The following is a 27025-nucleotide window of genomic DNA, read 5'->3' on the forward strand; positions in this document are numbered from 1 at the left end:
TTCCAAAAAATACCTATTGATATAATACTCTTTTTGTAATGACCTCTTCTAAAATGCATAACTTTACACTTGGCAATAGTGAACTGACATTCATTGTCATTTGTCCATGTAGCCATTCTGTTCAATTCAGCTTGCAGGGTTTCTGTGTCAGCTATGTTCCTTATCACACTTCTTAACTTACTGTCTCATCAGCAGATAATTGAATATCACACTCAAGACCCTCCCAAGTATCATTAATATGCATGTTAAACAATGGTCCAAGTACAGAACCTTTTATCACACTATTGGTCATCCTCTTTTTCATAGATACAGAACTGCAATTCATCACTTTCTGATACTTGTCAATCAGCTACTCCCCAATCCATGTCACAAGTTTATTTTGCATACCACCCTTTAAGTTTGCATAACAACCTTCAGAATCCTATCAAATTCCTTTTTGCAAAATCCAAAAATAGCATGGTATATTTATTTCCCTTATTCAACTCTGCTGTCACTTCACTTTATTTTTATAAAAGATGAACAGATTGACATGCTCTCCTCTATGTGAGGATCCTTCTATTGTCTACCCACCTTTTGAGTACCTAGACCAAGGATACTGATTGGTCTATAACAACCAGGTCAGGGACATTGCAAGCTGTTTTACATATTCCTTCAACACCTGTGCTGATTTCTCATCCAGTCCAACTGCTATATTTGCATCTGGCTGTTGTAACAAGTGTAATACTTTTTTAACAGGCTTCTACTTTTAATACTTCTGTTGGCTGCTATGGGCCAGTGATAAGCAATATATAGTCTCTCCTGGTCACGTTAACGTGTTTTATCGGTGGCCCATTTCCACCAAAGGGTCTATGGTGTCAGTGAATATTCACATTCTTTGCTGAAGAAAATGTCATCTAGACCCGCTAGATTGTAGATGACTTTATCATCTTGTGAAATACTACCATCACCTTGCTTATTGGGAGCCTTGAAGTGGCTGTTGACATGTTTGGTTCCTTGAGCAGGGTTATGATTACTATCCACTGCTCCTCCACCCCCCCCCAAGTCTGTCAACGTGCATTGTAAGTGATACCCTTCAAGGGAATGCCAAACATGTTGCAGAGATCCAGTACCTTCCCCATCTTTGAGGGTGCAACAATAAAGTATTTCCACAGGCTGGATGCCAGATAGTGTACTGGACCAAACCAGGTGGCAATGCATTTTAAATGCTGCGAGGTTTCTGGATGGAAGCTGTAATGGCATGCAAGAGGCATTGTTGAGGCAGCATTATAGCATGAAGTCTCATGGATGCTTCTATATTGGTGACTTGCCTAGAATCTCCTCTCACTATATGTCCCTCAGCCCCCATCTTTTTTTCTTCGTGTTTACCATGCTAGCATGAAAGTAAAAAGGTAAAACCACAAACCAAAATAAATGTAGTGTTCCTGCAGTTAAATTAAACAACCCCCCCCCCCCCAAAAAAAAAAAAATTATCTAAATCTTGCAAAAAAAATTTCCTCTTACATTCTTCATAGGTGCTGAAGGAATGTGCAAAACAGCTTGCAAGTGTCCCTGACCTGGTTGTTAAACTTGAGTCATAGCACATGCAATATTCCCAATAAGCAAGGTGGTGGTATTTCACAAGATGATAAAGTCATCTGCCATCTCGTGGGTCTAGTTGACATTTTCTTCAATTAAGAGGGTGAATATTCCTGCTGTTATACAGCAGGAATATTCGCTGACACCATAGACCCTTTGGTGGAAATGAACCATTGAGAAAGTGCATTAACTTGACCAGGAGAAGCTATATATTGCATATCACTGGCCCATAGCAGTCAACAGAAATATTAAAAGTAGAAGCCTGATACAAAGACAGCAGTTGGACCGGATGGGAAATCAGCACAGGTGCTGAAGAAATGTGCAAAACAGCTTGCAATGCCCCTTACTTGGTTGTTCAACTTGAGTCTTAGCACATGCAATATTCCTAATGGGAGCAAAATAATTCCATTAGATAAAAGTGAAACTAAGACTGTTGCAGCAAATTATAGACCACTCAGTATCCCAACTTAACCTAAATGATGTGCATCATCGCCTCCAGATATCCAAACCTGATCTCCTGTCTCGTTATATGTCATTCGTATGCTCTTCTACTGTTTCCCCCAAGTCTGAAGTCATTGTGGCCTCTTTTAACTTCTTATCCATGAAGCTTGATTTGATGCAATCCAAATTCCCAACAATGAAGTAATTTTCCTTGGCTACTGTAATGTCCACAGTTCTAACTAGCTCCGGGGTCGGCAACCTTTTGAGTCGGAAGAGTCAAAAATTACAATTTACAAAATTTCAAAGTTTTTAAAGAGCCACAAGATCTTGTCTTCAAGACATTTTTGCACGGCATTCGCTATATCTTCCCCTCTAGTTTGTCCCGAGAGCGGTAGCAATCCTAGAAGTTCTTCTTTTGGACCTTGGGAAGACATATACCTGACAAAAAGGGCAACTTGTGCCGTGTCTTTTATGTCGCAAGACTCATCTATAGCAAGTGATAAGGCAGAAGAAGGTTGAATATCTTCCACCTGCAAATATGTTACATTTGAAGACATTTTAGCTATTCTATCTTGCACTGTTTTAGCGGATACGAGAAGCTGGGCATAATGAAATATAATTTATCAAAAAACATTTTACAACGATATTTCCAAATTAAAAATACCTACCTAAATAAAATAAATAATTCTCTAATAATTTAATTATTAAAATAAATAATTTAGACACGAAACACTGTTTGTCTCACTCTCTCACGTACTGATTGACTATAAGTACATAGTTTCGTCGCATCTGTGGTCGCCTCCCGTGTGCGGTGATTGCCGACTGGCACGAACGGACTTGTCAGAACGTGTTTATCACGGCGCAGTCTGCACATTTTAGTTTTTTTTTTTTTAATTTTGGCAAATATTAGATACTTAGTTTACGAGTAAAGGTGTTATGCCCAGCTATGCCGAAATCAATGAAAATTGCCAAACATATAAACTTCCGAGAGCTTCCGACGGACTGACGACAGTGACGATGCGTGTCACGGTGGAGGGGTGCGGTGAAAAGCGAGTACAAGTGGCTGAGAGATAGAATCGGTGCCTAATCCTCGTTAATCGATTCAGAACGATTTTTAAATTTTTTTTTTGATAAAATAAATAATATTTGCATATGGAACTAAAGAGCCGCAGCTTCACATCCAAAGAGCCGCATGTGGCTCGCGAGCCGCAGGTTGCCGACCCCTGAACTAGCTCTCTTTTTTTTTTTTTTTTTTTTTTTTAATTCCACTGACCAGGCTGAAAATGAAGCAGAGATATTTGCTGTAAATAATGATTTAAACAAATCATTCATTTTCTAGCCAGTATCCCTGACAATCATCTCCACACACCCAACACTCTGGATCTTTTCTTAACGAGTTCTCCTTCCAAGTTGTTAACAGTGTTAAAGTGACTGATTCTCTTGGTAATTCAGGTTACATTCTCATCCAAGTTTTATCTCCTGTGAAATGTCCTTATCTCAGCCATTCATAGTCTCATGTACTTCAGTTACAGAAATGGCAAGTGGAATTATCTCTGTGACTTTTACTCCTCCTTTCCATGATCAAACTGCTGTTTTCATTCCTTGTCTGTTCAAAATTCCCATGGCTTGGATATAGGGTTTTCCAGAAATTTTGCCTGGGTGGTCCAATCTGTGACTACCAATATGGATTTTGCCAATCAAGATCCACACCAGATTTCCTGTCCTATATCACCCAACATTTGCCATGGAACAGTTTGGAAAAAAACCTGTGCTCTTGCACTCAACATTGCTGAAGCATTTGATGGTGTCTGGCACCAAGGGCTTCTCAAGAAATTGCCATCTTATGGTCTTCCTTCCTCCCTTTGTAATTGGATTGCCATTTTTCTCACCTGTCATTCACTATATGTAATGGTGGAAAGTGTTCTCTCTTCAGATTTTTCCATTAATGCAGGTGTTCCTCAGGGTTCTGTTGTTTCACCAATCCTATACCACAACCACCTTATATATGAAAATGATCTGCTCTCACTAGCCTTGAACCATATCAGTTTTACTGATGATAGCACTTTCCACTCATCCTACTTATACAATAAACCCTGCAGTGCTCAAGTATCTCAATAATGTCTGCAATAAGCACCCTAAACACTGATCTACACACTATCACAATGGAACAACAACTTAGTCATCTTCAATTCTTTCAAAACAAAGTTTTGCCTCTTTTCTCAAAAAAAAGAATTTAGTTCTTGTCCTCTTAATTTTGATATGCTCGTCTTAACAGTCAAAATTAGATCTATATTCTTCGACACACTCTTAATCTGAGTCTTTCATGATTCAGATTTCACTAACTTCTGAAGATGCTACAGAAGTGGCATAATTGTATCACTTCCGTAGCATCTTCAGCTTCAAGAAAACTTGGCCTCCTTTTTTGCCTACCATGTTATTTCTCATCTATCTGTTTGTTTACTCTGTATACATATCTTGAATCTACCTATTCTTGGAATACTGCTCTCATATTTTGCATGGTGCACTTAAGACCTCTAAAAATTTTTGATGCCATCTAGGAAAAAGTAGTTTGGTTAATTGGTGATGCCTCTCTTCAGCCACTATCTCATAGATGATCAGCTTCTGCATTTACCCTGGTCAGTCAATTAGAATCAGGGCATTACTGAATCTTAATGATTATCTTAAATTTAAACTTATGAAAATTAACCAATATCCAGTTAAATTTAATAACCAGTGTGTAAACATTACATCTTTCTTGGCAGTTTTTGATACTTTGGGCTGTCATATTTGATATATGATTAGTGATAAATTGTTTAAACAAATCTAACTAAAATATTGTTATAGGTGGAAAGAGGAGGTTAATCAACTGACTGTTAAGTTTGAAACTAAACTAAAGGACATGTATGAAGAAATGTCAAAGTTACAAACCCAAAATGAAGAGCTACAGATGGCTTTACAACAAAGCCATATAAAATCATTTCAGGTAAGTGAAATTTTATTGACAAACTGTACATAATTTAAGCAGATCTCTTCTAATTCATGTTTCTGTTGTGTTGTAAACCACTTTTGTTTACAACACAACAGAAACCACTTGTTTTATTCTAGGAAATACATCATAAAAAATTTTATGTATACATTCATCATCAAATTCCTGATATATACCCTCAAGGAGGAGTGTACAGGATATGATAGTACTACATGAAAAATTTACATCATTACTAACTTCCTATCTACAATTTACCTCCAAATTAGCCTGTTACCTGTGAAGACCTCCAGTATTATCAGGTCTTATATTTCTGTCTTCTAAGGCACTTTTTACTGTATCAATCCACACCTATATGTTGGTCTTCCTCTGGGTCTTTTTCCTGCCAACCTGGCAGAGAACACTTGTTTTGCTAATCTTTCCCATTCTGTTTAAGTTACCATACCACCTGAGATTAGCTCTGCAAATGCATTCCTGGATGCTGACAATGTCAAGTTCTTTCCTAATATCCTCATTTTTAATATGATATTGCCATTGATGCCATCTGTTCATTCCCCTAATCTTTCTCAGAACTCTCATATCTGTGGTCTCTAGTCTTTGGTCAAGTATTTTACTTCTAACCCAGTTCTCAGATCCGTAAGTTAAAATTGGTTTGAACACTGTCTTGTATACAACTAATTTAGTGTTTTGGCTAATTTCTCTCTTATTCCATATAAATTTATTCGGTTGACTTCCTACCATACCAGCTTTGTTGATTCTGTTGTCTATTTCCGTATTTAATTTACCACTTCACTAAAAATCATGCCTAAGTAGCTGAAATGTTTTACTTGTTCTATAGGTTCTCCATTCACAGTGCAGTTGATATTTTCAATGTTTCTGCCTATTTTCATCGTCTTTGTCATTTTATTGCTGACCTTCATACCATATCTATTACGATAGTTATTCAATTTAGTCAGGGAATCTTGCAGACTTGTAACAGATTTATTTAGAAGAACTGAGATTAACATCTCCAATTTTGATATCATGTTTAATACCACTTTCCTTCATAATGTGATCCATATAGATAATGAATAACAGAGGGGATAATGTACATCCTTGTCTGACACCAGATTTAACATTAAACCACCTTCCTATACTTCCTTCAATTCTAACTGCCGACTTACAACTCAAATAAAGACTAAGTATTGCTTGATATAATGCCCCATTGACACCATATAACTGTAGCGTATTGAATAGCTTCTCTCTTGGCACCTTGTCATATGCCTTTTCCAAATCGACAAAACTTAAATACAGATCTCTGTTATATTCCCATGCTTTCTTGACTATTTGTCGTAAAGTGAAGATCTGATCCTGACAGCTTCTATTTGGCCTGAATCCAGCTTGTTCTTCACCAAGCTTCTCTTCCACAATCCTTCTCAACCATTTCTCAAGTATACTTGCATATATCTTACCAGGAACACTTGGTAATGAAATTCTCACATTTCATTACTAAACTTCTGAACTATGCAGTGCAGCCACTGTAAGATTCTTATACCTCCATACTTGAGCATTTCTGGTCGAATATCACCTGCTCCTCTTGCCTTTCCACATTTCAGGCTTTTGATGGCTTTTTCTACTTCAAGTATGGATACGTATTCCTGACTGCATGCCTGGTCAGTGTTTTTATCACTGTACTGTCATCACTGCTTGTTTCATTTAGTAATTTTTCGACGTAATTACTCCATACTTCAAGGACATCTTTTTCTCCTGTTTTCATGTCATCTTTATCATCTCTAATTCCTTTTACAGCACTCTTTCCTCCATTTCTGAGCTTCTTCAACAACCTCCAGAATATTTTGCCACTTCTTGATATTTATTTTGTATGTTCTTACCAAAGTCCTTCCATGACTTTTCTTTAGACAGTGTTACACAGTGTTTTAGCTTTCTTACTTTTGTCTCTGTATTCTCTAAGAGCATAATCTGTTTTATATGCCAGGAACTTTTGATATGCTTTCTTCTTTTCCTTCACTGCCTCTTTAACTTGTGTTTTGATTTTTCTATCCTTACAGACAACCTCACCACATGCCTCTCTGGCTGAATAACTCAGTGTTTTCTTTAGGGCTTGCCTGAATCTCCAAGGTTTGGTTCCTATTCTCAAACTCTTTCATTTTTACTTCAATCATGTTTGTGTATTTTAGTCTACAGTTCACATCTGAGAACTGCTCAGCTTTTATTCCTTTAAAACTTTCTTACATGCTCTTCTTTTCAATATGAAATTCAATTTTATCCTGCTCAAGACTAAATGGTGATTACCTCCACACTCTGGTGTCCTGCACCAGGGAGAAAACATCACTATCAAGAATAACATAGTCAATGAGACTTTTCTTATTCCTTGCCTCTTCTCTTCATGTGAATTTGTGCACATTTTTATGTTGCAACATTGTGTTAGTAATAACCAGTCCACGTCCTGAGCAGAAATCCAACAGATATTTGCCATTATTATTAGCTTTGCTCTTTTCTCCAAATTTTCCCGAAATATTTTTGTATGGTTCCCTGGCAAAAACAACTGGGCCCTTGTGTAACCGGGCGACATCCCAGCCGGCATGAAATTCTGTCATGTTGTACCATCATTTGAAATTTTGGTTTAAGCCAATAAGAATACAATTTGGTTGGCTAAATACCAAATTGCCAGCCCATCCTCATCTGTTCAGTATCCAGGGTAGATACCTAACAGGGTGCACCACAAGAAGGTGAGGATTGGACATTAATTCGGAAGCGCTTCTCGGTTCTTCTCATTCCTTTAAGGGCTGTGTGGAGGTCTCATCTCAGTTATATAGTTTTGACCCTTAAGCACTTCCATGTATACTTTCTCTTCTGTTCATTATATAAAAGTTGTAAGTTTAGGTATTATAAAGATTCTGATCAATGTTTTTATTCACAATTAAGAGTGGCAACATTTTATTTTTTCTGTGGTTTGTGATGCACATACATTGTTCCGATTAGATTTATATATAAGTACATAAATTATAAGTATATATGTATAAGTATATAAACCCACTACCTACTCTGGGTAGTGGCCCTTCCCTTAATGCATAACATTATACATATCCGCAAGGAGATGTGTTTTGCATTATGGGAGATACTGAGATAGGATTGCTGTTAGCTTGCTCCACCTTTGCAACGAGTTTTCCGGTGTTGTACCACCTTACCCCAGTCCTGAAGATACTTTCAGGCGCAAACTTTGTTTGCTCACACTTGGATAAAGGATTAAACTAAATTTATTATAGTCTAACCAAGTGAAAAATAAAATTTCCAATCTTTAACCAATGATCTAATTAACTAATTCATACGTAAGAATTTGAAAGCTAAAAAAAAATACTGTATTTACTCGAATATAACTCTACTTTTTTCCCAAAATTGAAGCTAAAAAATCGTGTTGCAAGATACGTGCAGGAATTTTCAGAAATCAAAGTTTTCAGAAAAAAACTGAAAATGGTGTGACTTATCAAGAAGCTCCTACTCACTATCACTACTTTTGGCATCAAGAACAGTTTCTTTGTATGCATCATCAAAGTCATCTACCCAAATAACATCATCATCTTTCGCATTATTTCTAGCAAAAAGTACCAGTAATTTACAAGACTTGAGATACGTAGAGCAGCGAAGAACTGCATATGATTAGCGCGGTATTAACAAACGATCGTGCGAACCAAAGACAAATTCCCTTCAACTGAATTCCATAATATCTGAAACACATTCACTATATATTTCTTAGTTTTAACACGTTAACGACAGGGGTGGTATCAAGCAAAACCTTATGTTCCACTGGCAACATATGGTTTTGCTTGGCCTATATAGCAGTTTCTGTTGGAGAGGGGATGTTATTCATTAGTTAGTACCATTTTATCCTAGTTATCTCTAATTGCACTGTTTGTTGAAAAATATAATGACTCCTTTAATTATGCATAGTCAAAAATTGCCACATACCCCCTAACGACCTTTCGTGTACCCCGGGGGATACGCGTACCACACTTTGAGAAACACTGGCCTAGGATATCAGAGTATTGCATGGTTTGTTGAATGAGTGGAGAGTATTATTGTCAGCAGAGCTGTGGGTAGGATTAGTGGTGATAGTGAGTAGGTCATTTATGAACAAGAGAAAAAGTAGGTAATAAGACAGAGCCTTGGGGCACTCCAGCATTGATGGTGAAGCTTGAAGAGAGGGAGCCATTAATGTGACTGCAAATTATGATCAGAGAGAAAGCTGGCTACCCAGTTACGGAGGGTGGTAGAGAGAGACCAAAGGATGGCAATTTGTTGAGTAGACCAAGATGCCACATACGGTTGAAGGCTTTGGAAATGTCAAGGGTGACAGCACAAGTTTCACTGAACCTTTCCATAGCATGTCTAGTGGTGGGTGATGCATGCTACGAAGTCAGCTGTGTATCTCGAATGGTGGAATCTGAACAGGTACTGGTTGCTAATCAATTGGTGAGCCTCTAAGTAGTGAAGGAGTTGGCCATCAATGACTTTTTCCATTATTTTGGACAGGACTGAGATGATGGCAATTGGTCAGTAGTTTGATGGTTGACTTCTGTTACCCTTTTTAGGAATAGGTTGAATATTTAGGAATAGGAATAGGTTTTGGAAATGTCAAGGGTGACAGCACAAGTTTCATTGAACATTTCCATAGCACGTCTAGTGGTGGGTGATGCATGCTACGAGGTCAGCTGTGTATCTCGAATGGTGGAATCTGAACAGGTACTGGTTGCTAATCAATTGGTGAGCCTCTAAGTAGTGAAGGAGTTGGCCATCAATGACTTTTTCCATTATTTTGGACAGGACTGAGATGATGGCAATTGGTCAGTAGTTTGATGGTTGACTTCTGTTACCCTTTTTAGGAATAGGTTGAATATTTAGGAATAGGAATAGGTTTTGGAAATGTCAAGGGTGACAGCACAAGTTTCATTGAACGTTTCCATAGCACGTCTAGTGGTGGGTGATGCATGCTACGAGGTCAGCTGTGTATCTCGAATGGTGGAATCTGAACAGGTGGTTGCTAATCAATTGGTGAGCCTCTAAGTAGTGAAGGAGTTGGCCATCAGTGACTTTTTCCATTATTTTGGACAGGACTGAGATGATGGCAATTGGTAGGTAGTTTGGTGGTTGACTTCTGTTACCCTTTTTAGGAATAGGATGGATATAAGATTGCTTCCGTTCATTGGGATAAGTACCAGATATGTGTAATAGATTGTAGAGATAATGCAGGACAGGTGTTAATTCTGGACCACACTGTTTGAGAACAATTGAAGAGATGCCACGAGTTTTTCCAGAGGATATTGATCTCCCATATCTTTGGCAGTTTTTTAGTAGCCAAACTTATTCACTTTATGACTTTTCTGAATTGCATAGGCTAGCTGCAAATGGTGCATTAGTTTTGCTTTGGGTTTATTTTAGACGTTTTAAAAAGTGTTGATATATCGTTATTGCATTTCTAATATGGTACCCTCAAGGAGGGAGAGGATATGCAGGATATTATGAGAGTACAACATAATTTGCATTATTATTATTAACTTCCTATAAAAAAAATCTTTCTCCAAATTACTATTTGTCAGGACTCCAATGTTGTGACATCTTATATATATTTTGGTCTTTGTCTGGGTCTTTTCCTGCCGTCTTGACACCAAACTGTTTTGCTAGCCTTTCCACTCCTATTCTGTTTACCATGTTGACCGCCAACTACGAGATATCTCATATAGTGGTTATTGTTATTATTATTAAGATAGACCTCCAGGGAGTCGGGGACTCATTGAGGGAGGCCACATACTACCTACACCAGCTGTCATACCTGTTCTTGAATTTATTGACACTACTTGCACTATTTTTTTTTAAATGCTTCCCATGCACTGTTGATATCCTTTCCATCCAAAACTAATACCATGACACAGAACCCGGCATCCCTCAGATGTCATAATTTCCTGCTTTGTAGTTCAGCATGTAACCTTTTCCAAATGGAACATTCATAAACTTACTCACTTCCCAAGTGAGTACCGCATGATCACTGTCACCAACCAGAGACAGAATAGTTACATCTTTAGCTGAAATTCTCTCTGACATTATAATCAGATCTAACACTCTTTGACCTCAGGTTCCTTCTGTCGCACGCTGCTTGAGGTTTATTTATTGAGCAACAGCTCAATAAATTCAGTTTCATTCTTTTTATGAGATTTTACAGGTAGCCAATCTATGTTTGGATAATTATACTTGTTTCTCGCCCATCATGTTTATTTGATAATGCATTTCTTTATCACTAACAACTGATCTACTAGGCCTGTAACAACACCTCACTATGAATTTGATCTTGTTAGACTCCACTTCTCACTAGATGGCTTCAAACTCAAACTCACTGCTACATGAAAAACTGTTACTAATATTGCAGTCATAGGTCTCTCTCTAACCAGATTCAAGTCATCCAATATCATTAGTAGCATCCCTCCTTCTCTCCTATCTTGTCTATCCTTCCTAAAAAACTGTACCTGTTACACTTGATACCAGTTAGTATGTCTGCCTCTGATAGCCAGGTCTCACTAATGCCTACAATCTGAGGTCCCAATGTATTGACTAAGGAAACAAACTCTACCCCTTTGTTTCTGATGTTCGTAGCATTCGTTTACAGGTATAATAAGTTATCTACATGCTTTTTTGTATACTCTTTTCTGTAGTCTGCATGACACAGTTGGACAACTTGCAGATCTCTGTTCTTATCTAGTGCCTTACTTATGCAGGCATCTTTGCACATGCTTCATAGGCCTGAACCAGATGAACACAAAATTGTTCTCTCATCATTTTCATGATAATGCTTATTCTTATCATTAACACAGCTACCTAACATTGTCATACTTACACACACACATTCTCACCATTCCTCCCATCATGATTTAGTTTCCCTGACTCTGTGTTAGGGCTCATACTAATTAATAAAATTTTCAAGACTACCAAACACATTGAAATGTAGGCCATCCCTCTTATACAAATCCAATTTTTTGTATACTAGTGTACAAAAAATATAGTATATATTTTTAATATACTAGTCATGTGCTGCCTACCTGTGTGAAACTAGAAACTTTCATCCTGAAATTTAATCGCACAAACTCTAACATTTTTATTAAAGGAAATTCATAGTTACACTGGCAAAGAGAAAAATATATGTATGTATATTAATGTATAAATGTAGAGGAAATACTCTTGTGTGCCTGCCTATTTTTATAGTTTTTGTATTTTTATTGCTGATTTTTGTACCAAATTTATAAGTTATTCAGTCTAGTTCAAGGGTCGCCAAACTTCTTTGACCGTCAACTCCTTCAAGAGTTTCGTGACTTTTTATCGACCCCCTTCTAATTTACTATTACATAATTTTAATATTACCTAATATGTATGTTGATAAATTTTAGAACATTAACACTCACTTGTATGTCGATACACGCAAAAATGAGACTGGGTTCGAATACGTGTAAGTATAAGTAAATAAGCAACCGCGCACGTGTTGCAATCTCGCTCCTGTCGCGCCAGCCGGGCGGGAACCACAAGCATCCGTTTATTGGTAAATACGTCATTTTGGCCTACTTGATTGGCCTCCGTAACTATTTTCATGACCTTGCTCCATCTTACAGGTCCTATTCATGTCACTGTTCCCACGATTCACTCTTAATTGCATTGTCATTCAGGATGGAGGTAATCCATGTTAACCGAATTAAATATTACCCATACAATGATGTCTTATATTTTTCTATAGACCCTCTAACAATGTTATATCGACCACTTTGGCGACCACTGGTCTAGTTAGACTCCTGAACTTATTTAGGAGTATAACTATTGGCATTGGCAGCAAGTTTACAAGTTAGGCCAGTAGTGGTCAACATGTAACGAGGTGACCATACCATATTAGATCAGTTCAGCTCACCTTTTTTTTTTTCTTCTTCCTTCCCTCCTCTTTTTTAACCTTGCAGTGTCAAGGATTTTCTCTTCATTTAACCACCACCATATCAAGGATAAGGTGGTTAGCCCTATGCCTCCCAGTCTATCCAATGTCTGTAGATGCACGTGTACTGTGTCATGTGCTGTTTTTGCCTGTTTGCTTCTGGGGGGTGAAAAACCGAGTTTCCGGGTGAAACTCACCTTTAGTCGAAAGAGACCAAATAAAGGTTCCTCACGTCACTGATGGGAATCGAACCCAGGTCTTTTCTAACCAAAGGGCTTCATCTATACTAACTGAGCTACAGAGGCTCACACTCTTTTTTGAATGCTAATAATATCAAGTTCTTTCCTAATATCTTCATTTTTAATATGATGCTTCAATTCATTCCATCTCTTCTATCCCCTAATTTTTCTCAAAATGCACATATCTGCTATCCTAATCTGAACAGTTGCTTTGTTTCTGACTCACCTCTCAGATCCATAAGTTAGAATTAGTTTGAACACTGTTTTATGTACTGTTAGTGCTAATCTCTTTATTATTCCATATTTATTCATTTGGCTTTCCCCACCATACCAGGTTTGCTTATTTTGTTGTTTATTTTCATATTTAATTTGCCATCAACATCACTAAAAGTTGTGTGCCTAAATAACAGAAATTTTTATTTGTTTTATAAGTATTTCATTGAGAATATAGGTGTTTCTCACGTGCCTGCCTATTTTTATAGTTTTTGTATTTTTATTGCTGATTTTCGTACCAAATTTATAACAGTTATTCAGTCTAGTTAGACTCCTGGACTTATTTAGGAGTATAACATCACCTGCATAAAGTAAAGAGCTAAGTTGAATATCTCCAATTTGTGAAATCAGGTTTGAGGCTACTTTTCTTCATATTGTGAATTCACATAGATGATAAATAAGAGTGAAGATTGTTCCTGTTGCCTATATTGTCTACTTGTCTGGGATTCATTTCCCTCTGCTCTTGAAATCTCCTTCAAGGACCAGCTTTACTCTATGTCCTGCATCATCTGTCCTCTCTAATTACTCAAAAAATTTATGTGCAACTTCCTTAGTAGAACCTCCTGTGGTACCATGAGCCTACATGGGCACAGCTGACTCATATTGATGTACAGTGGAGAAAACACACATCTAGAGATAATAATTACAAAGTTTGTTTTGGTCACCATGACATCTTCTTGGGCACAAAGAAATAAAACTAAGCACATTCACACAGGCATACTTGTGGAAGGTAAACACAGACTGAGTATAAAAGGTGGGATCCTACAGTCTTAACTGGCACCTTCTACAGTTGCAGTAATGGAATCGTGTTTGAAGATCTTATAGATAATAGTCTTTCAGATTTTTGGTAAAGTGAGGCAGCCAAATTTGTTCAGATTTGTCAAATGTTGTACTGGAGTAGCAGTGTCTCTCAGATTTATATCTGCTTCTGTATAAAAAGGATATTTTGTTCCATTGGATCCAGTGATTTTTATTTAGTGCAGGTAATAGATATAGTTTCTGTGCTCCTCCAGATGGATATTAGCTGTTTTTCGTGTTTGTTCAAAGTACGAAAGTTTGCAGGAGTAAGGGATGCTGTAGATGGTCAGCATGATGGAGAGGATATTTTGATGAACAGAAAGGATAGCTAATTTTTGGTATGGCTTGAAGGAGGTTGGCATGTCATGCCTTGTTAGAACATGTGAAAATCTTTCTGAGGGGTCCTAGGTATAGAGAATGCTAATGGAATTTTTGGTAATAGAGAGCTCTGTTGATTTTGTGAAGCTATTTGCCAAAAAAGTGTCCTGGATATAATTAAGTTCTACACCCCCTGTCCAAAAAGAAACTGAACTTTTGATAGAAAATAAAACACAAGCCAATTATAATTATTCAATTCATTTATTACAATCAATATACTTTCCCTCAGCTTCGATACAGCGTTTGGCACAGTCAATTAATTCATTAAATGAGTTTTTTATATCGGTTTTTGAGATACTGTTGTGAGGGTCGTGGTTATTGCCACTTGAATGTTTTCAATGGTGTTGTATCGCTTTCCTTTCATTGGCAAATGAAGTCAGGGGAAGAGAAGGAAGTCACAGGGTGCTAAAATCAGGTGAATACAGTGAGTGATCCAACACACAAACTTGGTTTTTGCTCAAAAACTGTCTCACAATGTTTGAAAGATGATATGGTGCATTATCATGCAAAAGTGACCAGCTGCCTGCATCATGATATTCATGCCGTATACAATGAATTCTCGCTATCAATCGCTTCAAAACTTTGAGATAAAACTCACCATTGACCGTTTGGCCAGGTGGAAGGAATTCTTTGTGGATAATGCCCTTGCTATCGTAGAAATAAATCAGTTGTCTTTACTTTTGATTCCCCAAGTGACTTTTTTTTCGGATGCCCCTCTTCTGGTGGTCTCCACTCAGCACTCTGGTGCTTTGTTTCCGGCTCATACTCAAAACACCACATTTCGTCACCAGTAACGATCGTTTCAAGGAAGTTTGAGTCCTTATGAGTGGTTTTAATGAGGTCCTTGCAGTGTTCAATTCGATACATTTTTTGGTCGTCGGTCAACTTTGGCTAACAAATCACGAATCAATCCAGTTTACGAAGGCCCAAACTCTCAGTCAAAATGTTGTGCACAGTTGATTTTGGAATCCCCAATTCATCTTCAATCAATCTCATGGACAATTTCGGGTTTTCTTTGATGAAATTATACACTTTTTGATGTTAACTTCGCTCAGTCCAGTTTTTGGACAGCCCAGCTTTTCGTCATCCTCAAGCATCTCACGACTACTTTGAAATAGTTTAAACCACTCGTAAACTTGAGTACGGGATAAGCATTCATCACCGTATTCTTTTTGAAGCATTTGGTGCATTTCGGTAAAACTTTTACCAAGTTTAACAGAAAAGTCTGGATAGTAGCCCTTCCCATAATGCATAGCATTATACATACCCATAAGGATATGTGCTTTGCATTATGGGATACTAAGGCAAGTGATGTGAAGTCATTAGCTTCAATAGACGAGTTGCCCCAGTCCTGAAAATAGTGGTGCAAACTTTGTTTGCTTACATTTGGATAAAGGATTAAACCAAGTGAAAAAACTTCCAAAAATTAGCATGATAAATGCAAGCTGAGTAATTATAAAAGACTAACTATGAGGAAAGATCACTTAATGGGAAGGAAATGGAATTTATTCAATTTACTGAGATAATTACTTGAAACAGCACATGATGGAGAAGACTTGGGATTTAAGTGCCAGGTCTGGTGAATAGCATCAAAGGATCTGTCTATAATCAAGGTAGTCACATTTCCTCCAAATGGGCAGGGTAATCATATTGTCTTGTCTTGAGAGCAGTGTTTCCTCTAACCTGTGTGGATGTGCAGCTGTGCAGTAACTGAAATGTTCCTGCACACACACTGAATTGTTGCCACACAGCTGTCAGTGGACTTCATCCTTTGTTTTCTACGTATTTTATTGTGCCAGTCATCCATTCATAAAAAAATTTAAAAAAATAGAAATAGTATTGCTTGGGAAGTTGCAAAATATTAATTTTTAGTTAAGAAAATTGTATATTTATTGCAAGTTTGCAGGCAGATTGAAGTGGCATAAGAGTCTTCAAGGGAAGGGATGTCTGAAGGAAGCAGTATCAGAGTGTATGCCCAAGGTTAAAATCAGGCAGAAGTAAGATATATGAGTAGCATTAATAAGCAGGAGCTTGAAAAAAAAAAAATAAATAAATAATAGTAGTAATATGTTGTGAAGAATATATAAGGAGACAAGTGAACAGCAAGCCTATGAGCAGTACAGGGCACAGGAAGAATAGCATGGTATGGAACGAAACATGGTATGAGACAAAATCAGATTATGAGAGGAAATTAGCCAAGCAGGCTAAAGGAAATCCCAGAGTTTTTTGACTGTGTAATAAGTAAAAGGAAAAATGACTATGGAAGAATAACCTTAACAAGTGCTGATGGTGGAGATGTAATAGAAGTAGATGAAATAGTTGAGTTACTGACTGATTTTGCAAGGGTCTGTCATCCCGATATAAAGATATTGCAGTAACATATGTGACAGGAACTGATGTGGGAAGTTCATAGTTACTGCAGGCTCTCAGTGCCAATACCTATCTATACTGATGGTTCAAGAACTAATATCTCTGTTGGCTATGTTTCCTGACATTATTATCTCAAATCAGATCCCACCAGACTGCAATAATTATACAGAAGAGTTACATGCCATTCAGCTTGCACTTGTGCATATAAAAGAAAACTGCTACCAAAAAGTGTATAATTTACACAGACTCATTGAGCTCTTTACAGGCTATTTCCTCTCCTATGTATAATCAACATCCAGTACCTTTATGAGGTGCTACACCTGTTTCACAAAATGAAAATCCTTAATTTTGATGTTCAGTTCTGCTGGATTCCCAGCCACATCGCAATTAAGGGAAATGAGGCTGTAGATGCAGCTGATACCTTCTCCATGTACTGTTTGACAGTTCCATATACAGACTACGGACAGCTTATAAGATCAAAGCTAATTGCTCGGTGGGAGTCAACATGGCAGGAAACATTGGAAAACAAATTATATGACATTAAACCTGAAATTAAGCACTGGAATTCTAGTCAACATACAAAGAGAAGGGAGGAGGTTGTTTTTGCTAGGCTCCACATAGGTCACAGTCACCTTACGCATTCTTATTTACTGAGAGCTGATGACCCTCTCATATGTGAAAAATGAAATACACAACTTACTATTTATCATATGTCAACAATTTACACGAGAGAGGAATGAAATTTTCACCTATCTAACCAATACTGAGGGAAATGCTAGCAGATTGCATGATGTTTTTAATTTTTTAGAAAGAATTAATTTGTACAAAACATTTGACTGTAAATTTGTTTATATGTAAATAGTATATTGCTTAACTTAACTTTTATACATACATATTATTATATATACATATCATTAGTTTAAATTTTGACCAATTATGTGTTAACTGTAGGCCTTGATCTTGTATATTTATGTCACCCTGTTGTAATTTTGTTAATATGTAAATACCACAATGCTAAACTTAATTTTTATACATATATGCTGTATAATAATTCCTTTCTGACTCTTTATGTATTAATATAATAACATTTGTTGTAATCTTACTATATATAGATACTGCTTTCCTTGATTTGTTTTGTTTATGCATATGTTAACCTGTACTGTTGAAACCTCTGCAGTAATTTTGTTTATATGTAGATACTGCATTGTTTAACTTAAATTTTGTATATGCATTTTATTTACTAGTTTATTTTTCGACTAATCATGTATTGCTGTAGGACACCTTGTCTATTTGTGTACCTTCTAGTAATTCTGTTTATATGTATTGCTAAATTCTGTTTATACTGCATTGCTAAATTTAATTTTCATCCATGCATATTGTATAATAATCTCTTTTTGCCTATTTTTCTATTGCTGTAAAAGCACATGTTATAATTTTACATATATGTAGATACTGCATTCCTTGGCTTGGTGTTGAGTATTTTGTGTATTAACTTATATTGTTAACTATTTTTGTACTACCATAATAACCTCTGACCTTGTGTGTTGCTGTGCCCTCTGCAGCAGTTCTGTTTATCTATAGATGCTGCGTTGTGGAACTAGAATTTTGTACAGACATATTGTTTACAATTTTCTGTAACTGCTTATGTATAGTTGTAACCTTTAGTATGGCACAGTATGACCTGTGTTGTTGTCTTTGTGCCAAATAAACTATAAACCAAACCAAGCCAATACTGACTATTAGATAGTAGCCTGCATGTTACAAGAATGTGCAAAGGAATTGGCATTATCTCTGATTAGATTGTTTCATTTAAGTCTCAATGAATATTGAGGCTTAATTGAAATAAATATTTATCTTGGGTGGGAGTGGTCGTAAAAGTACTGAAGAATTTGGTCAAAGATAAAATTGTGGAAGGGTGGATAAGAATGTCGATACTTTATGGGGGATAGCATGCTTTGTTGGGAGGGGGTCTTGCCTTAGTAATTTACTAATTTTTTTTTATAATAGAATGAGACAAGTTGGATAATGGGTATTGGCTACACAATGATAATGCTACATTTTGCAAAGGCATTTGAAAGGAATTCCAAGGAACATGAAATTCTGTTACTCATATTAAAGCAAAGTCTGTGAAGCTTGTGATAGGGATACAAAGGTAACTAATGGGCAGATTCCAAAGAGCAAAATCCAGGAGAAGTCAAGCGACTAGTGGTGTGCCACAGAACTAACTACCACTATTTAATTTGTACATTGAATAATATAGGAAATGATTTAAAGAGATTGTTGTTTGCTGATAATGCAAAATTGGATACTGTAATAGTTAATCACGATGATGTAGAGAGCTTGCAGAATGATTTAAATAAGCTGACAGTGTGAATATAGGATAATAGATAACTTAGAGTCTTCTCCACCAAGAGGCATACTACCAGTTTAACATGAAAAAGTGTCAAGTTATGCATTTTGGTATAAAAAACTTACAGGCCTTAAATTACATTGTTGGAATTGTTCTCCAGGAAATTATTGATTGGAGGGAACAGAACAAGGACGGGGGTCATCCTTGGAACTTGAGCAAATTATTATTATTATTCGTATGATGATATAATGGCCGTGAGGCCCCTTTTACACTGAATTTTATTTGTCAGCTATGCTCGGGACCAGCATAGCTGACAAATCAGGTCTATGACTGGGTCTTAAGTATTCCTGACTGTAATCCATGTGTGTTAATGGGCTGGTTTGCTCCGTGAACACACTGCTTGCGGGAGGAAAAACCCCAGATAAACTGGGGAGAAAATCTGCTGTCCATGCCCAAGACTGGCTATGGCTGAGGAAGATCCTTAAGCTCCTCATGTCATTGACGGGAATCGAACCTAGGACACTCCTTCCCCAGGCATATGGTTGCGAAGCGCATAGCCACTCTGCTAACCACGTGACTTGAGCAAAGATTAGAGCACAATCAGGGCTACCACAGGAATAGTTTGTTATAGTGCAGTTTGCCATGAATTTCTTTTAGAATAGCATTGTTCCTATGGGATTTTGGTCAGGACTTTTTGATAGCTTGTTATAGTGAGTAAATTTGTTATATGGATAAGGTTAGTTTTTATAGACTATTTAACAATACAATATTGTGCTTAGTGGTGTGTGTGTGTGTGTGGAGAGGAGAGAGATCTCACATAAAAATTTCATCCTACTATAATTGATTCTCTCTCTCTCTTTTTTTGAGGGAGCTGCAAAATTGATTGAAATCTTTCAGAACATGCCATATTTTGTATGGCACTATAGTATGCAATTTATCTTCATACAACATTTTTAGTAACATCACATGGGATTCAAAGTATTTTGGGCTGATATTGTCTTCACTGAAATGCAACCATATCTTGTGGAAATTATATATTTTTTTGCTTGTTTCAGGGATATAGGTAAAAAGAGGGGGAAAAAAGAAGTGAAAATCTCTTCTTATCACTGCTTGGGACACCTAGGATTTTATTTTTGGAATATTTTTTGCTAAAGATTTAGATTATGGAGACATCTGAAGTTGTATGTCAGAATATCTTTCAATGACATTGTTATATTGCATTGTATATAATAAGTAATTTATTGAATTTGTGTAGTATACCTTGAAAATAAAGTTTATTTTTTTTATCAAGGAACCACCTTTTGTTTTCCAGTAATCGTATTATTTCTTAGTACATGCAATATTTCAGTACAGTGAGTGAACACATCAAAATATATGTTGAGAGTTCATTTTTTTCAGTAAAAATTTATCTGAATTGTTTCTTTTTTTATCTAAATCAGCGTGGGCCTTCTGCTGTAATTGACAGGGCTGTTGCATACAGTTGTTAGGTGGTGCACAACATTCACATCATAGACATTTTTGTTTAAGTTAAGGGATATTACATCCCATATTGTTTCTTAGCCGAATAAGAAACTCTATTAGGACACCACTTGGCAATTCTCATAGAAGGGATGTAAGTTCTGTTTGCTACAAACTTGGTATTAATTAGGTCTACCTACTCACTGATGAGACCTCAATGAAGGTTGAAACCGGTCTGGGTAGTGACCTTCTCTCATAATGTGAACAGTAATATAGCTCCTAGGAGCTATGTTTACATTATGGGTAAATATCAAGAATAGTGTTCGGAGCTTGCTCCACCTTTGCTATGAGTTGCCTCAGCTTGCACTACCTTAAGGGTCAGTTGCTGCTATCCAGGTATTTGCTTACGCTTGGAATCGCCAAACTTTATATAATTTCTATATTCGGCATGAAACTCTTTTGAGTTTCTTATTCAGCTAAGAAACAATATGGGATGTAATATCCCTTAACTTAAACAAGTTATATGTCACCGAATTGAAGCCTTTGGCTCTTCATATATTTAGTAATAGACATCTTTATTATTTTGAAATTTTTTATTTTTATTATTAACTTTGTTAAATAGATAGGGCTAAAAACGGCCTCGCCTACTCCCTATATACGGAAATAAAAAGGCGTTAGCTATTTTTTTTTTTTTTTTAAGCTGATTAACTTTGTTGGCTCCATATATAAGCAATTTGCATATTGCAGTTTTATGAAAAATGGAAGTCAAGTGTCTTGTTTTATCAGGGTGGGTATACACTATCTTCCAATAATTGTCCAGACACTTCAGCAATTTACAACTAATACCAGCAAGTGAACCCTAATATCAGGTATGTCCACCTTTGGCTTTGATCACCTCCTGCACCCTTTGAGGGAGGCCCTCCACCAATGTGTGGCAGACATTCTGGTGGAATTCGTCTCCATTCCTCCATCAAAGCAGCACTGAGTTAAGCGACAGATCAAGGAAGTGCTGCTCTAGACCCCAATTGCCATTCCAATTTGTCTCACAGGTGTTCGATGGGGTTGAAATTAGGACTCCGTACAGGCCAGGGCAGTCGTTTAACACTCATCTCTTCATACTATTCCATAACAGCTGTAGCTTTGTGGCATAGATATTGTCATCTTGATAGTAACATGGGTCCATTCCATTAAAACTCCATAGTGTAGGCAACACCTAATTATACAGAATATCAAGGTACTAAGCTGCCTTCGTGGAACCATGGACAACGAGCAGTGATCCCACTCCAAACCAGCTTAATGCACCCCACACCATTACTTCTCCACCAGAAACTTCACTGTGGATGTAACACACTATGGTAACAAGTGTTCACCAAGCTGCCTCCACAACCTCACCCCGCCATCAGATGGGAAACGGGTGAACCTTGATTCATTCCTCCAGAGTACTGTTTTCCACTGGTCAATTGTCCAATTCACATGCTGTCTGCACCAGGCCAGACAAGCCGCCTTGTTCGTTTTTGTGATGTTCCACTTGTTTGCTGCTGCTCTTCTGTGGAAACCCAGTAAATGGAGTGTATTTTGTAAAGTATTAGTGCTCACCATGGTGTTACTGGTACTCTGAAACTCATCACTGATGGTCTGTGCCGATTGTAGCCGGATTTTGCATGCCACCAGTTTTATTTTAACATCCTCCTGTCCCTGTTTGTCAATTTTGGTGGGAATCCTTTGTGTTTTCCTGCACTACTGATATCAGAATATCTCTATTTGTTGATCACATCGCAAACTGTTGATTTTGCATGCTCCAGTCAAGCAGCAATGGCACATATGGACATGCCACCAATGTGACAGCCCACGATGACACCTCTCTTGAAGTCACTGAGTTCACGCCGTATTGCCATTACCACCTGCGTTTTAAAAGGCGCTGCAGTGCCAGCTCATGGCTTTTTTCTTGTTCCCTGTACTGGAGTGGTCATCACAGCAAGCTGCAGTATCCATGGGCAGTTCTAGGCTAAGGAATGACCAGACACAGTAAAGTTCCAGATCACAGAAATTGAAGGTGCTGTAGGGATACACATGATGGCCTAGTGCATCCCCAACTACTGGTAATGTAGACGCTTATTTGTTATGTAAAACTGTGTAGGGGGGCAATAATTAGATATAGGTAAAATCTTCAACTCAGGACTGAGCCCTCATTGAAAGAACTTTAGGAGTTATGCTGATGAAACTTAGGAACGCTATACTTTAAGTGGAATAATTGTGAATGTATATGAATAGAAAGAATAGCCTTTAATGGTGTCATATATAGATGAGAGTTAGATCTTTGTTAGAATTAATGGTATGAAATTATGATCTAATGTGTTAAAGGAAATTTAGCAATCATAAGTGAAACTACTCACTTCCCAATATTATCAAGATTAATTTTATGTCAGTAAAAATTTCTTATAACATGTATTATGTCTATTCAGTGAATTAAATGTTAATTTCTTTTGAAATGAATATAAGACTTGCCTGATTTTCATTTTACTGAACCATTCATAAAAGTTCGAACCAAGGCAGGAAGTAAGAATAACAAACATAAAAAAGGGGCTATGACTGCAAGATAAATCCCAACAGTGAGATTAATTGAGAATACTCTGCTAAGTGCTTAAGAATTACGAGACAGTGTGCTGATCTAGACTTTGGTTCCATGAATAAATATTCATCAAATACATTTTAGGGTGGCGCAGTATAAATATAAATTTTCCCTAAAATAAAAAAAGAACCAGTACCAGAATTGAAACAAAGGAATTGGCGCCAATTAATGACATTTCCCTTGTCTTCATAGCCCACGTGCACATCTTGTAAAATTGCTCATTGGCCTAGATTAATAGTTAAGACATGACTCACTGATGTTAGATTAAAAAATTACTTAAGGGGATAAGTCAGAACAGAAGATAAATATAAAGATATATATATGAATACAAATATTAAAATAAAATTGGAACCCAAGTTTAACAATATGGAGGAAAATTGTTGATAGGAGATTAATGATGATGATGAATGTGTCAGCAGAGCTAATCTAAGGTAGTTTGGCCACTTAAATAGAATGTGTGAAAAAACAGGTGTTTAATGTCACAATAGCAGGAAAGAGACCCAAAGGAGGCTTTGGTAAGAACATAGAAAATAAAGATGGTAAGATATTCTGGGAGCTGCTGAAAGAGTGTTGTAAAAAGAATTAGAGATGATAAAGGTGACATGAAAACTGGAGAAAATGATATTCTTGATGTATGGAGTAATTACTTTGAAAAATTGCTGAATGAAATGATCAGTGACAGTACAGTGGTAAAAAACACTCAACAGGCATGCAATCAGGAATCCATATCCATACTTGAAGTACAAAAGCCATCAAAAGCCTGAAATGTGGAAAGGCAGCTGGAGTAGATGAGAATTACATATGTATTTCCCTACTTAGTGTGCCTAGTAAGATTTATGCAAGTATATTTGAGAAATGGTTGAGAAGGATTGTGGAAGGGGGAGCTTGGCGAAGAACAAGCTGGATTCAAGCCAAATAGAGGCTGCCAGGATCAAATTTTCACTTTACGACAGATAGTTGAAAAATCATGGGAATATAACAGAGATCTGTATTTAAGTTTTGTAGATCCAGAAACTGCATATGACAAGGTGCCAAGAGAGAGAAGCTATTCAAAATGCTACAGTTATATGGTGTCAATGGGACATTATATCAAGCAATACTTAGTCTTTATTTGAGTTGTAATTCAGCAGTTAGATAGTTTAATGTTAAATCTGGTGTCAGACATGGATATTATCCCCTCTGTTATTTATTCATTATCTATATGGAATCACATTATGCAGGAAAGTGGTATTAAACCTGATATCAAAATTGGAGATGTCAATCACAGCTTTATGCCGATGATGTTATACTTTTAAATAAAATAAATCCAGTACAAGTTTGCAAGATTGCTTGACTAAATTGAATAACTATTGTAATAAATTAGATATGAAAATCAGCAATAACAAGACAATGAAAATAGGCAGAAACATTGAAAATATCAACTGCATTGTGAATGGAGAACTTACAGATCAAGTAAAACATTTCAGCTAACCTAGGCACAATTTTCAGTGAAGATAATAAATTAAATATGGAAATAGTCAACTGAATCAACAAAGCTGGTATGGTAGGAAGTCAACTGAATAACTTCATATGGAATAAGAGAGAAATTAGTCAAAACACTAAATTAGCTGTACAAGATAGTACTCAAACAAGTTTAACTTATGGATCTGAGAGCTGGGTTAGAAATAAAACACTTGAACCAAAGACTAGAGACTACAGGTATGTGAGAGGCCTGAGAAAGATTAGGGGCATAAACAGGTGGCATCAGTGCCAACATATTAAAAATGAGGGTATTAGGAAAGAACTTGACATTGTTAGCAGAGCTAATCTCAGGTGTACTTAAACACAATGGGAGAAGAAAGATTAGCAAAACAAGGAAAAAGGCCCAGAGGAAGACCAAGATGTAGGTGGATTGATACAGTAAAAAGTGCCTTAGAAGACAGAAATATAAGATTTGGTAATGTTGGAGTCTTGACAGGTAACAGATTGATTTGGAGGAAAATTATAAATAGGATGTTAGGAATGATGTAAGTTTTTCATGCAGTACTATCATATCCTGTACACCCTTTGATGGTACATGTCAGAAATTTGATGCTGATAATGATATATGGATTTCTTTTTCCTCCTCCAAATCAATTTTCAGTTTGAATACTAACATTACTGATGGTGTGCATTCATCAGTTATCAGTATATAACTATTAATTCTGCAATACAGAGACTGTATGAAAATGTGAAAAAAATATTTCCATGCTGTTGAGCACGTAGTATACATGATTTAGTTTTTGGCAAAGTCTAGCATTCTGAGGATCATTCAAGAAAGTTTATGATCATGTTAATGGGAATTTTTTTCTATAAAGAATCATGGTCAAATCAAATCCAAAGAAAATGTCTCATATTTAGTATAAAAGAACCAAATATTAACAGTCAAAAGGGAATTTTCTTCATTTATCTAAAACCATTGCAGAATTTGATAACTAAATGTAGCTGAACATATAAGCAGAATACAAACATTGGCATCAAATAATATTACACATTATTTAGAGACTCAAATGTAAAACTATTTTATAAAAATAATGAAATTTATAGCAGATGTGATGAATGAAATATTACTAAAAATAACTGAGCAATACTAAATATTGCACAGTTATTTTATATATAACCCCTGATGTAAGTCATGTAGAATAGAGAGGTTTCCAAAATACAAATAGAAATAGAAAAACTTAATCTAAAGAAAAATAATTTGAGGAGCCATGGATACTGCTGTGCTGCAAGTATGTGTGGAAAATAAATTGACTATTCTTTGTTCTACACATTCTTTAAACATGGCAGTGAGTAATGCAGCAAAAATCTGTTTTGACACAGCTTGATTTATATATATAGTCCTAGAACTATACAGCTACTATTTGGTGTCAATGAATCAGTGTATTGAAAAAAAAAAATTTTTTTTTAAATTGAATTTGATTGTATTCGAAACACATGCACCAAACATAAATTTGAAACCACCATCAATTCTACTTCCCAATCAAATATTTGACATCATGGCACTAAAAATCAATTAAAGGCAGGTATGCAATGCTCTTTTTTTTTTTGAAATTGTTGATGACAGTAACAAAGGTATTAATTTAGAACAAAGGCCAAAGGTATACTTTCACAATATCCACTTTTAAATTTATTTGCTTAGTACTAATTTGACATTCTGTTTTAAGTGACATAAATGTGATAAGTGAAATGATTCTGGAACCAAAATTCAATGTACATAATGCCATTGAAACCATCAAAAGGATTAAGAAATTCTTCATAGAAAAATGAAGCAATGTTTAATAAGAAAACTATATTACTGATGCTGAACAAATTGTAGTCTCTTGATGTTGATATCAACTATATATCTAACATATAGTAAAAAATAGGAAGGGGAAGTCATTTCAGCTGTGAATTCCATGATCAGGCCATCACAATCCAAAACTAAATGTCAAAAATTGGTTTCTTATATATATATATATATATATAATGTTGGATACAACAGTGTCATCTTTAAAATAAAGGTGTAATGATGTTATTTCAGTTGAACATTTTTTTTAGGATTTTAATTGATATC

General features: G+C 36.3%; 1 protein-coding gene across 1 annotated transcript in view; it reads left to right on the forward strand.

Annotated features, from left to right (window-relative positions):
• Positions 1-20658, forward strand: part of LOC150104182 (sodium channel and clathrin linker 1-like) — a 222682-nt gene extending 202024 nt beyond the window's left edge. The window contains exons 17-18 of the mRNA XM_090396804.1: positions 4861-4999; positions 20420-20658. Coding sequence (XP_090252930.1) covers positions 4861-4999; positions 20420-20431 — 151 coding nt within the window. The 3' untranslated portion in view covers positions 20432-20658. The remainder of the gene's footprint in view (positions 1-4860; positions 5000-20419) is intronic.
• The last annotated feature ends 6367 nt before the right edge of the window (positions 20659-27025 follow it).

The sequence above is a fragment of the Typopeltis vanoorti genome, chromosome 8, assembly GCF_054136105.1.
Source record: "Typopeltis vanoorti isolate ZY-2024b chromosome 8, IOZ_Tvanoo_1.0, whole genome shotgun sequence".
NCBI classification, from domain to species: Eukaryota; Metazoa; Arthropoda; class Arachnida; order Uropygi; family Thelyphonidae; genus Typopeltis; species Typopeltis vanoorti.